Source organism: Lolium perenne, chromosome 7, assembly GCF_019359855.2.
Source record: "Lolium perenne isolate Kyuss_39 chromosome 7, Kyuss_2.0, whole genome shotgun sequence".
Classification (NCBI taxonomy): Eukaryota; Viridiplantae; Streptophyta; class Magnoliopsida; order Poales; family Poaceae; genus Lolium; species Lolium perenne.
In genome coordinates, this window is record NC_067250.2 from 329,331,777 (window position 1) to 329,347,398 (window position 15,622).

The 15,622-nt window shown below is 48.8% G+C and overlaps 1 protein-coding gene across 1 annotated transcript in view; it reads left to right on the top strand.

Moving 5' to 3' along the window:
* Positions 1 to 314: 314 nt before the first annotated feature.
* The window catches only part of LOC139834072 (uncharacterized), a 33,921-nt gene continuing 18,613 nt past the window's right edge, over positions 315 to 15,622 (top strand). Inside the window, exons 1-3 of the mRNA XM_071824459.1 lie at positions 315 to 1,448; positions 14,702 to 14,896; positions 15,185 to 15,325. Coding sequence (XP_071680560.1) covers positions 315 to 1,448; positions 14,702 to 14,896; positions 15,185 to 15,325 — 1,470 coding nt within the window. The remainder of the gene's footprint in view (positions 1,449 to 14,701; positions 14,897 to 15,184; positions 15,326 to 15,622) is intronic.

Below are 15,622 nucleotides of genomic sequence, written 5' to 3' on the forward strand. Positions count from 1 at the left end.
CTCTCTCTCTGTATTCACGTGGAGATAGACCCGGTCACACCCCTGTACCTATATATATGCCTTGTGCACGATCAATACAATCATCGTTGCACCAAACCAACTCTTACATGGTATCAGATACCGCACCGATCCCTAACCCTAGCTTCCGCTCCTCTTAGCCGCCGTCGCCGCCGCCTCCAGGCCGCCGCCGCCGCCGCCTCCCTGCCGCCGCCGCCGCCTTCAGGCCGCCGTCGCCGCAGGCCTCCCTGGCCGCCGCCTCTTACCAGCCGCCGCGCGACCTCCCCTACGCGCCGCCGCCTCCTACCACCGACGCCATGTCGTCGGCCTCCTCTCACTCCAACCCCTTCGCCGGCCCCGATCCCGCCACCATCCGCCTGATCAACATCCGCGACCGAGTCCCCGTCACCCTCGACGCCACCAACTCCTCCTACCACCCATGGAAAACGTACTTCTCTCTTCTCTTCCGCGAGGAGGACCTGCTGGATCACGTTGATGGCTCCATCGACTCGCGCATCATGGCGGCCGATCCCGAGTGGACCTCGATCGACGCCACGCTCATCAGGTGGTTCTTCACCACGATCTCGCGCGATCTGTTTCTCACCGTCATCAAGGACGACGACGACGCCGCCGCCGTATGGACCAAGCTCAACGGCTTCTTCACCGACAACAAGCTTCAGCGCCGCATCTTCTTGCATCAAGAATTCACGGACTGTCACCAGGACGATCAGACCATCGACGAATACACTCGTCGTCTTAAGCAGTTGGCGGATGAATTGCGCGACATCGGCGCCCCGATTGACGATGACTTTCTCCTCAGCACCCTCACCGCCAACCTCCATGAGGACTTCGGTAACGCGGCTAGCAACCTCACCCTGATGCCGGACCCCTCCTTCCCTAAGTTCGTGTCCTACTTAAAGCTCGAAGAACGTCGGATGAAGGGTGTGAAGAAGCGTGCGCAGCATCACGCTCTTGCCGCCGGCGTCTTCCGCGGCGCGCCCCCCACCGCCCCAGCACCCGCACCTCCTGCCGCCACTCCACCGCAGCAGGGCGGTCGTCGCGGCAACCGACATGGCGGTCACAAGCCACCGCAGCAGCCGGCACCCGGGGGCGGTCAGGCCCCACGCGCGATGCAGCCCTCCCCTCCCTGGACGTACGGCACCAACCCATGGACAGGTGTGGTCCACGCATACTCCATGCCGGTGCCTCGGGCACCCGCACCGAGCCTCTTCGGGCCGGCTCCGTCGACTCACCAGGCGTACTTCGCCGGGCCAGCTGCGACGCCCCATGGCGCCTCCTACCCGGCCTTCGGCGCTACGCCTCCCGCCGCCTCGTACCAGGGCTACTACGCGCCTCCGACTGCCGCCGGCTTCCCTGCCGCGCCACCTGCCGCGTACCCTCCACAGGTGCCGCCGCCGTGGGACCCTGCCCTCCTCGCTGCGCTGCACTCGGTGCCCTTCCCCAGCAACTATGGCGGCGGTGGTGACATAGGCATCCCAAATGGGCCTGCCGAAGATAGTACCCGGGGTTTACTGAAGGCCCACTACCCGAAGAATAAGAAGATTCGGGAGCCCAAGATATATTAAGGAAAGTTAAGAGTTGTAGTAGGAAGTGTTATTTGTAATCTGGCGGGATGAGTTAGAAACCGTCCCGAACTCTGTAACTTGTATAGCATGAATCCCTCGGCTCCACCTCCTATATAAAGGGGGAGTCGAGGGACGAAGAGATAATCGAATCATTGTCTACAAACCCTAGTCTTCACAATCGTCGAGTACTTTTCGGCTGAAACCTTCGAGATCTACTTACCCTCTACTTCCAACTAAACCCTAGCCTACAATCCATAGGCATTGACAAGTTGATACCTTGTCAATTGGCGCCGTCTGTGGGAACTAGAGGCGTAAGGATCTGATCTCGATGGCACGTTCAAGATCTTCGACATCGTCAACCGCAAGCAACACAATGGATCGAGGTAAACAGATCGCTGCTGGTCTTGTCGATTTTGTTCCTCACCCACCCTCCCGTTTGGATGCATATGCGTATCTGGCGGAGCCCATGGAGATGACGTTCGGAAGGTTTCACTTTCGCGTCGAGAAGGAGGGATCGTATCGTGTCGAAATTCCGAATTCATCAGGATCGTCGGCGGTCGATTCCGATTTTTCAAGCTATGCATCATCAACCGAGTCAGGAGAAGAAGAAACTTCGGCGACACGCTATGTCAGCACCAGAGCAAGAGAGAAACTCGCCAAGATCTTCAACGACATGTCGTTTGAGTCATCTGCGGACTCATATATAAGCGATGGCTCAAGTGATGTCGACAGTTATGACTTCATCGACAAATCTATCACAGTGGGCAAGGTCTTCATCAATCTCAACGATGATGTCACCAAACCTAACATAGATCTGAGTACAAAGTATCATCAGATTTATGCCATTGAAGATCAAGAGGAAACATCTGAGGCTTTCGACGATCTGGGAAATCCATACGTCGATCCCTCCAATCTGCGACAAGGCCTGGGCAACAAATACGTCGGGCCAGAGCCGCGAGATAGAGTTCAACTTTCACAAGCAGCGTGGGACAGAGCCGCGAGAGCTATGAACGGTACAGAACCAATGGCTACCACGGCCACACCAGAGGAATTACAAGCATATCAATATAGGCTCGCACGAGCTGCCAGGGGAATTGGAAAACAGACAAATTGAATTGAACAGAGAAAGGAGGCAGCTTCGCATCCAAGCAGAGAAGGGCAGATCTAAGTCGACAATCTAGAACTTCGGGTGATAGCCACGGGAGGCGCGGAACAGAGCAAGATCAAGGCTGCAAAACATACACGAAGCAGTAAGAGATCACTTGGTCCAAAACCTCGACATGTCCTTCATGTCGATAGATACAAGAGGAAACATCATCCCTAAGACACCAGAAGCTGGGTATATGGCGACACATGCTTTTATCCTTGCATCTAAACCACCTCCAGGTGATCCAAGGGAAACATTGTACAATATGGCGGTAGCAGGAGTTGGAGCTATGGGGACAGCGTTTGTATCAACGCCTCCCGAAGGAGCGGCAAGGCAAAATAGTCCACGACCTGCAGTAGCAACAGCGGCAGCACCTGAAGGACCAAGTGGAGCAAGAGACACAGCAGCACAAGCAAGGGTCGACAGAGCACGGCAAAGCGAAGGGATCATCGGCAATCTCCGAGCTTAACGACGAAGATATGTGCGGCTTACCATGCTTCACGAGGAGAGTCCGAAAAACTCGAGTCCCCTCAGGATTCAAGTTACCCGATAATTTCAAAAAGTTCGACGGCCTTCAAGATCCAGAGGATTGGCTAGTCGACTATCTGGAGACGGTGAAGCTCACAGGAGGAACCAGGGCAACAGCTATGCAAAGCATCCAGGTGCATTTGAGTGGAGCCGCACGATCTTGGATAAAGAAACTCACTCCAGGATCCATCGACAGCTGGGAAAGTTTCGAGGATGTGTTCGTCAAGAACTTCAGATCCACGTGCAAAAAACCTGCGTCGTTAGAGGAGTTGAGAGCATGTCGACAAAAGCCAGACGAGCCAATGAGAAAGTATATCCAAAGGTGGAATATCATCAAAAACTCGGCAGAAAATATATCTGACGAGAGAGCAATAGATGCGTTTGTCGCAGGAATTAGGCGTGGAGATTTTGTCGAGGACTTGGGAAGGACCAATCCAAAGACAGTATCCGCGTTAATGGAGATAGCAAACAGATGGGCAGATGGAGAAGATGCTGTCCACAACAAACGGCACAGGTCACCAGAGGAGGACCGCGGTCGAAACTATCAACCAAGGCGACGATTTCCTCGGCAGTATCCGAACTATGACGCTCCAGGGCAAATTTCGGCAGGCTTTCGGGCAAACACAGGAGGAAGCAACAGAGATGATTATCAGAGAAGCAATGAGCAGCGAGGTGATAACAGGGATGATTCACGCAACAGGCAAAATAGCGGGCCTAGATTCCCAAGGCCTTTTGTGTCCCTGAAGAGATGATGAATGGACCGTGTCAGATGCACTTTTTCCTTGATAGCAACGGTAAAAGACAGTCGGGCACTGCGTAAAGATCGTCGAAATTTTCAGGCAATGTTGCGGTATGCAGAAACGCTAACGCGCGAGCAACACAGAGAAATCCTCGGGAACCCGTGGCGAGATTCACTTGCCGCCTCCTCCCGCGATTACAGACGACAATCGGCATCAGCTCAGAATAGCGGCAGCACCTACACCACCACCTTATGTTGATCCTAACTCCAACGGAGCGGTGTCGATGATTCAGAAGGGGAGGCCGTCCAATAGAGCTCAGAAAGTAATCTCACGACAGGTGTTTATGGCAGAAAAAATGCCTCCACCAACAGTTGAGTATCTTAATTGGTCAGGACAAGATATTGGCTTCACCATAGCAGATCATCCGCAGCAAGTTCCTCGACCAGGGCAGTCAGCACTTATTCTGCCAGCAGTTATCGCGGGATTTGATGTCTCTCGAGTGTTCATAGACGGCGGCAGCAGCCTAAACCTTATGTATGCAGATACATTGAGGAAGATGAACATATCCTTAGCAAACTTGAAACCAACAGACACAAGGTTCCACGGCATCACACCGGAGAAACCAAGTTATCCATTGGGGAAGATCAATCTCGACGTTCAGCTTTTGGGACCCGAGAAAATTATAGAATCGAGAGGCTCGAATTTGAAGTCGTGGATTTTCCGTCGCAATACCACGCTCTGTTGGGACGACCAGCATATGCTAGGTTTATGGCGGTACCACACTATACATACCTGCTGTGGAGGTTGCCTGGACCAAAGGGACCAATCACAGTCAAAGGAAGCTTTGCCTTAGCCGATAAGTGCGATAAGGACTTTCACCGGCTGTCAGAAACTTTCGGGATGCAAGCTGAGTACTTGGCGTCAAAAAGCATGACTGATTACGACGTACTGCCAGACGTTGGAAGGCCAAACAAAGAATCAACTTTCAATACCGAGAAAAATTCAAAAGAAGTGCAGATTCACCCGACAGACCCAAAAAAGACGACATCTATCGCAAACGACATGGATATCGCATAGGAAAGCGCGCTCGTCAAGTTCCTCCGTGAGAACTGGAAAATCTTCGCATGGTGTCCAGCTGACATGCCAGGAGTACCCAGGGAACTTGCCGAGCACCACCTAAACTTGGATCCAGTAGCGAGACCAATCAAACAACCTTTGCGGCATTTTTCGGAACCAAACCGCAAAGCCATGCTATCAGAAATAAATCGACTTGAGGAGGCTGGTTTTATCAAAGAGATATCTACAGAAGCCACATGGGTAGCTAACCCAGTGATGGTGCCGAAGAAACACACGACAGTCCTTCGCATGTGCGTCGACTTTACGTGTCTCAATAAACATTGTCCTAAGGATCACTTTCCCCTCCCAAGGATCGATCAAATCATCAACTCCACGGCAGGCTGTGAACGTCTTTCCTTTTTGGATGCATACTCTGGTTATAACCAGATCAGATTAAAAGAAGATGATGAAGCCAAAACAGCGTTTATTACACCTTACGGCGTGTTCTGCTACAAGACAATGCCCTTTGGTCTAAAAAATGCGGGAGCAACATATCAGAGGATGATGCAGAAGTGTTTAGCGACACAGATCGGGAAAAACGTGCAAGTATACATCGATGATGTCGTCATAACGTCAAAAAAGGGGGCAACGCTGATCGAGGACCTCAAAGAAACTTTTGACAACCTCGACAAATTCTGCCTGAAGTTGAACCCGACGAAGTGTTCTTTTGGCGTCCCACAGAGAACTTCTCGGGGTTCCTAGTTTCAGCAAGAGGGATTGAAGCAAATCCCGACAAAATACAAGCTATAGTAACAATGAGGAAGCCAACAAAGTTGAAAGAGATACAGCAGCTAATCGGGCGAGTCGCAGCTTTGAGCAGATTCGTCGCTGATCGGGAGAAAAAGCGTTACCATTTTACGCTCCGATAAAGCAAGGAGATAAATTCCAATGGAACGAAGAGGCCGACAGAGCTTTCGAGGATTTGAAGCGCACAATTTCGACACCACCAATTTTGGTGGCGCCAAAGGAAAAGGAACCTCTCCTGCTGTATATTGCAGCCACACCCCAAGTGGTTAGCACGGTATTAGTTGTTGAAAGAGAAGAAGAAGGGAAAATCCATGGAGTGCAGAGGCCAGTATACTTCGTGAGCGAAGTTTTGTCGCCCTCAAAACAAAGGTACCCTCAGTACCAAAAGCTAGCATATGGAGTGTTCACAACAGCACGAAAATTGCGCCACTATTTTTCGGCACACCCGATCATAGTGGTCAATGAAGCTCCCTTGTCAAATATACTAAACAATCCAGAAGCTACGGGTCGTGTCTCCCTTTGGGGAATAGAACTTTCCCCTCGGGACATCACGTATGAAAAAAGAAAAGCAATCAAGTCGCAAGTTTTGCCAGACTTCATCGCAGAGTGGATGGAGTTGCAAAACACAGGACCTCCAGACTTGTCGAGAACCTGGACCATGAACTTTGATGGGTCCAAAAGACTAGAAGGGGCTGGCGCAGGAGTAGTACTCATATCACCTGAAGGCGACAAGTTGAAGTACATCCTTCGGATGACGTTCCCTAACGCATCTAACAATGAAGCAGAATATGAGGCTCTCATACACGGGATGAAGATGGCGAAAGCCTGCGGTGCAACTCGACTAAAAATCTTTGGCGACTCACAATTGGTGGCTCAGCAAGTTATGAACCAATGTGACGCAGTCAATGATAGCATGATGGCATACAAGGAGGTGTACAACGAGCTCGAGAAGTTGTTCGATGGATGCGAAGTAAATCATATTAGTAGGTTGAGCAACGACGAAGCCGATGTTCTTGCAAACATCGGGTCGCAATGCCTTGCAGTCCCGCCAGGTGATTCTGGGAAGAGATAACAGAGAGATCCACCAAATCGACAAAATCAAAAAAGAAGGAGAAGAAACCCTCGGGGGCTACCAAGGAAAAGCAAGAGGAAGAAGAAGAAGATCAGGACCTGGTCATGGTGATACAGATACCATGGATGCAGACGTACATATCGTACATCCTCAGGAAAGAAATACCCGATGATCCAGTTGAGGCAAGGCGAGTAATTCGACGCTCCAAAGCTTTCACGGTAGTCAAAGGGGAATTGTACAAGCGGAGTATTTCAGGCGTCCTGCAAAGATGTGTCACACCCGAAGAAGGAAGAATAATTCTGAAGGATGTACACGAAGGAATATGTGGCCACCACGCAAGTAGTCGAGCTATTGCAGCCAAGGTTTTTCGGGCAGGATTCTACTGGTTGACAGCAATCGAGGACGCCAAGGACATAGTAAGAACTTGCGACGCGTGTCAAAGGTTTGCCGCAAAACCTCACTCTCCAGCAGCAGAGCTAGCACCAATACCATTGTCATGGCCCTTTGCCCAATGGGGACTTGATATGGTGGGCAAGTTACACAAATCCTGGCCAGGAGGAAAGGAGTATATGCTAGTAGCTGTCGACAAATTTACAAAGTGGATAGAAGCGAAGCCGATAAATTCACCAGACGGAGCATCCGCAGTAAAATTCATAAAAGGCCTCGTCTTCAGATTTGGAGTGCCCCACAGCATCGTCACAGACAACGGCAGTAACTTCACATCCCACGAATTCAAAGATTATTGCGAAGAGGTGGGTATCAAGTTGCACTTTGCGTCAGTTGCACATCCTCAAACCAATGGGCAAGTCGAGAAAGCCAATGGCATCATCTGCAATGGCATCAAGAAACGCTTGTTAGGACCACTGGAAAAAGCTCGACATACCTGGCCAGAAGAACTACCAAGTGTATTGTGGAGCATCCGAACAACACCAAACACAGCAACACAGGAAACTCCGTTTTTCTTGGTTCATGGAGCAGAAGCAGTATTACCAATCGAGATAGAGCACAACTCTCCACGCGTCGTCGAATATGACGAAGAAGTGTCGAGAAAAGCGCTAGAAGATGATGTCGACGCACTTGATGAAGCTCGAGATGAAGTACTGTCTCGGGTAACCAAATACCAACAGGACTTGAAGAATTACCACAGTCGACGTTTGCGGCCAAGATCTTTTCAGGTGGGAGACCTAGTTCTTCGGCTCACGCAAAAAAGTCATGAAAAACTCGAGTCACCATGGCTTGGCCCTTACATTGTCACGGAAGTAATCGGAGGAGGAGCATACAGGATAAAGGACAAGAAGACAGGGGTGGAGGAGCCAAACCCCTGGAACGTGGCGCAACTCAGGCGGTTCTACGCCTAGAGTTGAAATATAGTCCTTGTAAAACTTCAATGTACTGAAACGCCCGCGAGTTTTCAGACGCACTCTTTTCCTTTTTCGGGGCACCGAGTGGGGCCGGGAAAGGTTTTTAATGAGGCGGGCTCGCGGTGCTGCAATATAATAAAGATAGTGTCAATATAACCTTTTCTTTATCGACATGCTTAAAGTCTCTGCTTCGACGAATTTCAATATAGTTCATCGAAAAAGAAAAGCCTCGCCTTGGTATTAAAATACCTCGTGAGTCAATAAAAACACAAAATAGTACTCAATAAAGAAGCTCGGGGGCTCATATTCGCCATAAATACATAAATGCCTTGGTTCAAAACCTCGCAATATACAAATACAGTAAAGAGTCACCAAAACACTCGGGGGCTAGACAAACATAGAAATATAATGATTGCTTCACAATATAATCATAGTCATGGGTCACAAAGAAGAATTATCTACAAGGGGAAAACAGCTAGCCTTGATTCAATATGTCATCAAGGGTAACTCTGTTCTCTTCAGGAGCAGCGCCAAGAAAATCAGCATAATGACCATCGGCAAAAAAATCGGCGTCCATCCGAAGAAGGTCTTCAATCATTTCTTCGGCTACAGGCGAAACCTTCGTGTTAATTCGGTCAACACCAACTCTTCGACGTTTTACCTTCTGATGAACTTTCGCGACAACTTGGGTAAGGTCAAGATTTGAGTGGCAGATCTGGAGCATGATAAGAGCAAATGCGCGCCAGCTACCAATTGAGCTTTGACGAAGTCATGGATCCTGTGAGCTTCTTTGAATTTCTCCATTAACTCAGGAAGAGTTTTTGGTTGAATGTTCCGAGGAAACATGGAGTTATAAACCATAGACAAGGTCTTGGTACAGAAGTCAAGGAAGTCGCGAGTTTGAGAGGTGCGATCCACGAAACTGACGATTTGGCGGGTCCTCTCCGGAGTAGCCCAAAATAGAGAACCATGGTCAAGGGAAAGGTTAACAAGGAGGTTCGTCCTAGTATTTACCCTCTCTTCCTCGGCAAAGCATCAATAAAGGAACCTATCAAAACAACGAAGTAGAAACCTTTAAGAGACATAGCATGAAGATGAAAGATATCGAGGATGAAACAAGCATACCCGACATATCTGTACTGGCTTCATTCATTAACTCGAGCATGAAATTTTCTCGAGTAGTCGCCTTTTCAGCCTCGGAAGCAGCAATTTCCTTAGCAGCCACGGCCTCGCGAGCTTGCTGAAGTGCAATTTTTTCGGCTTCAGATGACTTATGAGACTTCTCCATCATCACAAGTGTTTGTTTCTTCGCATATCGAAGTTGCTTGTCGAAGTTCTTCCAGTTCTTGCTACACGGTATCTTCGACTGGTGCGGTATCGACAAAAGCTCTCCTCGAGCGAGAAGAAGAAGGCGAAATATTGGAAGGAGCGGAAGACGGAGTATAGTTATCAAATATCAACTGAAATTTAGACAAGACAACATCAAACAACAAGCAAAGATAGAGTTTTCATTAATCTCTCGGAATAATTACAAAGGCATTACAGTGGAGCTAAGGAAGTACGTGTCGCCAAATGACTACTTTGGCGACAAGAGCAAAAGAAACATAGAAAGAAAAATAAAGAGGCATGCAACTAGACCTCCGGCCTTGATGAGCTAGGAGTCGACGCTGGTTTGATCCCGAGATAGGCCAAGATCTTCTTCGTGTTGGGCTTGGCTGCCTTAATCGAGTGACCTCCATCTTGATTGCTCTATCTGCTTCGGTGTCGCCAACTTTCGTCCAATCAATAGCCTCGTTGACTGTCAAGAACCAAAGCAACGGTGCTTTCGACGGCAATTTTCATATTTTCTTGGCGCATCTTCAGTCCAAGGTCTTCTCGGTGAATTGAACATCTTGGCAAGGTTAAGGAAAGTCGAGGGCTCCTCTTTCTTCGGGAAGAAGTAGGGGAACAACGCCGACAATCCTGCATTAGCATTTGCCACGCCTTCACGAATTTCGGACCCATGCAGCTCCAGATAGGAAAGTGCGTCAAGGAGAGGGTCATCGACAGGATTCGCCAGATCAAAATCTTGGTTTGTTTGATCTGTCAAGAAAACAAAGCGTTGGTCAAACAATAAGAAACAGCGGCTCTCATAAAAATAGAAGAAATCAATAATATTACTGAAAGTGCGGCGACTTTGTGTTTTCAGGCGCTTGAGAATCCCCTGTTCACGAGAAGCTTGTGCAGCTTTGTGCTCGTTTAAGGTAGATGCAGTATCCTCAAGTTTTTTCTGCAGTTCCTCGACACTAGCAGCTTTTGCCTTGGCTTCATCAGCCTCGGCCTTGGCTTCGCTTAGCAACAAGTTCGGCTTTCTTACGAGCCGCCTCACTTTGCTCAAGTTTTTGAGCAAGTGCGTCGGCACGTTTGTTGGCCTCTGCAAGTTTCTCTGTCGAGATATAAAAAGAGAGAGAAGAAAGATCAAAAATCGCGACAAGCAACAGGAGCAAAAAGTCAAGGAAAAACGGCAAGTATAAAAGTTGTTACCTTCGGCTCTGCTAGCATACTCACGGTACCCAATAAATTGGGATCCGATGCGGAGAAGCTCTTTGATCATGGGCTGTTAAAGAAGAACACAGCAAGAGAAACATAGGCATGAAAAAGAGAGTGAAGGCGCGAAGAAGCAAAATAGCGGAAATATAGATATCGACAAACTTACATCATCTAAGAGCAGAGTCGACGAGCTGCCCAATTGAAGGGCAGGTTCAAGATTTGTTTCAATCCTTGTCCTTTTTGGTGAAGGAGCAAGGGGGCTTGCTGGTGGAGTTGTGGTGACGACGTTTTGCTGAGGAGGCGAGGATTCTTCTCCTTCAACTAGCGTGTCTGAGGCAAGTACAGTATATGACGTGCTTGTCCGAGGAGCTACGTCAACAGTTGGTACTTCTTCCTCGTCATCACTGTTGATCAAAAAATCGGCAGCATAAAAAGCAAGACAAGATAAATATTTCGAGTACAAACATAGGAAGAAATAAAGACGACTTACGAGCTGACGAAGGATTCAATATAAGGATCATAAGCTGCCTTCGGATGAGAAGGAACAACTTTTTCAGCCTTAGAAGTGCCAGAATCCTCGGCATCATTCCTTTTCCTTTTGTTCCTTGGGGAAACAGCAGGAGGAAGGGATTGCGTCGACTCACTGGCTTCAGATTCAACTTCTTTTTCATGGGAAGCCGCAGATTTGTGAGAACCTGCGACTTCACTTTCAGGAATAGAAGAACCTTGGATGTCTTCGGCAACGATAGCCTGTTCTTCGACTTCTCCATCCTCAGGAAGAGGAGGAAGGGAAGTCATAGTAGGATGGTTCTGTAAGAAAATAGCGACAAACAAAAAATTAGAGCGATACCAATACAATGAGATGCAGGGAAAATTCGGAACAAGATAGAAACTCGAGAAGACAAAATACCTCGGGGAGAGGATTGGCGGAGCTGTATGGTTCCACGCGACAAGAGGAGGGAATAGGATCCTTCTTGGCCAGGCGGGAAACTCTTCGAATCAATTTCTCCAAGTCCTTTGCAGAAAGATCACTGGAGATTCTATTGGCGTCGTTTTCACCAGAATACGTCCAAAGGGGATTTTTGCGAGCCTGAAGAGGCTGCACTCTAATCCTAAGAAAGTAGGCAGTGATTTGAACACCAGATAGCTCTTTGCCTCGAGTGTTTTGAAGCTGATGAATACGAGACATGAGTGCCTCTGTCGCCTTTTTCTCTTCATCGGAAGCTTCGGCATCCCAGGAGCGGCGGCGCTGAATTTTGGCACTTCCGTCGAAAGGATATATGTTGTGTTCAATAGAGTTGGCGCTTTCTTCGTGAATGTAGAGCCACCTTTTGCGCCATCCTTGGACAGAATCAGGAAATTTGACGTCGAAGTAATCGACATCAGTTCGGACACAGATAACAACGCCGCCTATGTTATAGGTGGCGTTGTGGGAGCCATTGCGGCGGAGGCAGAAAATGCGTTTCCACAGAGCCCAATTAGGAGGGATTCCGAGGAAGCATTCGCAAAGTGTGATAAAAATGGAAATGTGAATGATGGAATTAGGGGTCAACTGGTGCAGTTGAATCTCGTAAACAAAAAGAAGGCCGCGGAGGAAATCGTGAATTGGGGCCGAAAGGCCGCGGATGAGGTGATCAACGAAACTAACCCGATACTCCATTGGAGGGTTGGGGTAGCTTTCTTCGCTGGGAAAGCGGATGGCGTCTTCCTTCTTCATGAGGCCAAGCCTCTTCAGAGTGTTGACGTCCTGGTTGGAGATTTTAGATCTCTCCCACTCAAGATCTTCGGCGGCCATCTTGGATTCTGGAGTGCTGTGGCGAGTGAGTCGCGTACGCGGTGGCATCAACGGCAATGGGCAAAGCAATGTTCGTGAGTGCGGAAGATCAGAGAGAGTTGGGCGCAGGGGAAGCTTTTGCGAAGAGGAACAGATGTGCGGCGCAAGCGAGGGAGTGAACGGAGGTTGAAGAAAGGTTTATATAAGAATCGGGTGAAGCAATGCACCGTTGGATGAAGAAATCGTGTGGTGACAACAAATCTTCTAGATAAAAGGGTAAAAAGGTATTTTTACTGAGATAAGCGTTACCGTACGTGCGCCAGGAAAAGCGGAGGACGTGTGTCCCCCACTTGCACGACGTGTCAACGTGGTAGAAGCAATGGACCCACAGGGCAGAAAAATCACGACTATTAAACAGAGATGAAGTAAATTTGATTAAGGGAAGCATGCCGACAAGAAAATAAAAGAAGATTGGCGACAGGAGGAGTTATTTGAATACTTCGGGAGCCTTTGATCAAATACAGGTTTTTGCCCAAATGCTCGGGGGCTACTTCGACAAAAAGTAAAATTTCGAGTATGGCAGTATAGAAATTGCGGGAGCCTACAACCAAGCACAAGTCCTTGGCTGTAGCCTCGGGGGCTACTCCCATCGGGAGCGCTGTTCGCGCACCCGAGAGATAAAAAGAAGATCATATTGGAACATAATGACTATAGTGACAAGGTGGACTAAAATGTTGAGCCTACAACCAAGCACAAGTTCTTGGCTGTAGCCTCGGGGGCTACTCCCATCGGGAACGCTGTTCGCGTACCCGATGAAGTTCAAAAATAAAAGATAGAAAAGCAAGAGAGTATATTTCGAGTTATAATTAACTCTACATATACTCCCATCGGGAAAGCAATATAAGTCATATTTGACTCGATAAAATGTGCCATTCCAACAGCCGGAAAAGCACTCGACAATATATTCTCAGAACGCCAAAGTTGCGATCAATTTCTGAATGCCGCAAATTTATGAAGGTAAGACCCCAGATCCGTTCTGCTGGGCGTGGCATCACCAAAGACTGCACTCTGCTACTTTTATCCGTATCAACAGATACGAAGAAAAATCCTAACGGACGCGTTAGGTACCCGATAAATTTGACTGGGACTCGACAGAATGGTAAGACCTTAAGCGGCACCTGTCGAAGTTTACACCAGTATCCCGAGATCATGTCCAGGGACGTGATCTTGAAGTAGGTTTTTGCGGATTGCCACTAGAGCAGTTAACTAGTACCTGATCCGTCAGATGAACTAGCCCCAACTACCATTATCCCTGTACAATATAGAATTTTATGTGAAGAAGTATAAAAAGGTTAAAGCTTTCGAATAAAAATAAACAGTGAAGATTTTCCCTGACTCTACGATTCAAGCAAAATCTCGGGTGCTACTGACATAGGCATCCCAAATGGGCCTGCCGAAGATAGTACCCGGGGTTTACTGAAGGCCCACTACCCGAAGAATAAGAAGATTCGGGAGCCCAAGATATAATAAGGAAATTTAAGAGTTGTAGTAGGAAGTGTTATTTGTAATCTGGCGGGATGAGTTAGAAACCGTCCCGAACTCTGTAACTTGTATAGCACGAATCCCTCGGCTCCACCTCCTATATAAAGAGGGAGTCGAGGGACGAAGAGATAATCGAATCATTGTCTACAAACCCTAGTCTTCACAATCGTCGAGTACTTTTCGGCTGAAACCTTCGAGATCTACTTACCCTCTACTTCCAACTAAACCCTAGCCTACAATCCATAGGCATTGACAAGTTGATACCTTGTCAGGTGGTGATTACTTCATGGACACGGGCGCCACCGCTCACATGACCAATCATCCCGGTAACCTCACTTCTTCCACTCCCGTTCAAACTTCTACTCGCATCACCGTCGGCGACGGTTCCTCCTTTCCCATTACACATGTCGGTAGTATGTCTTTTCCCTCCACGTCCACTCCCATTAAAATGTCTAATGTCCTTGTCTGTCCTAACTTAGTTAAAAGTCTCGTTTCTGTTCGTCAACTTACTCGAGAAAATCCTATTTCTGTTAAATTTGACGCCGCTGGTTTTTCTGTGAAGGACGCCCGCACTCGGATGGTTCTGCACCGATGGGATAGCCCCGACGAGCTCTACCCGGTGTACCCCTCCTCCACAGCCGTCACTCGCCCCGCCACCCTCGCCACTAGCGTCGACCTTTGGCATGCCCGTCTTGGTCATCCCAACTCCACCGCCTTGCGTCAAATTCTTCAGACTTTTTCATTCTCCTGTAATAAGGCCGAACATCATACTTGTAATGCCTGTCGTCTTGGCAAACACGTACGGCTTCCCTTTAGCGAGTCTACCACTATTTCCACTTTTCCTTTTCAGTTGTTGCATAGTGACGTTTGGACATCCCCGGTTGCCAGCAACACGGGTTACTTATATTATTTAGTTCTTTTGGATGATTTCTCTCATTACGTATGGACATTCCCACTTCGTCGTAAGTCTGACGTCTTAGCCACCCTCACTACCTTCTACTCCTATGTCGCTACTCAGTTTAGTCGTCCCATTATCGCACTTCAGACTGACAACGGCAAGGAATTTGACAACGCTGCTGTCCGCCATCTCCTCGCGTCGCACGGCACCGTCCTCCGTCTCACTTGTCCTTACACGTCCCAGCAGAACAGCCGCGCTGAGCGCGTCATCCGCACTCTTAATGATTGCGTCCGCACACTGCTGTTCCACTCTCCCGTTCCGTCTCACTTCTGGCCGGATACTCTCTCCACCGCCACCCTCCTTCTTAACATCCGCCCATGTCGCCCTCGCTGGAACTACGCTCCTCATCAGCTCCTATTCGGTGTCCCTCCGTCTTACGATGGTCTTCGGACCTTCGGGTGTCTCTGTTATCCTAGCACCGCGTCCACCACTCCTCATAAACTCGCTCTGCGTTCAGCTCCCTGTGTCTTCCTTGGCTATCCTCCCAACACCAAAGGTTACCGGTGCTATGATCCCGTGTCCCGT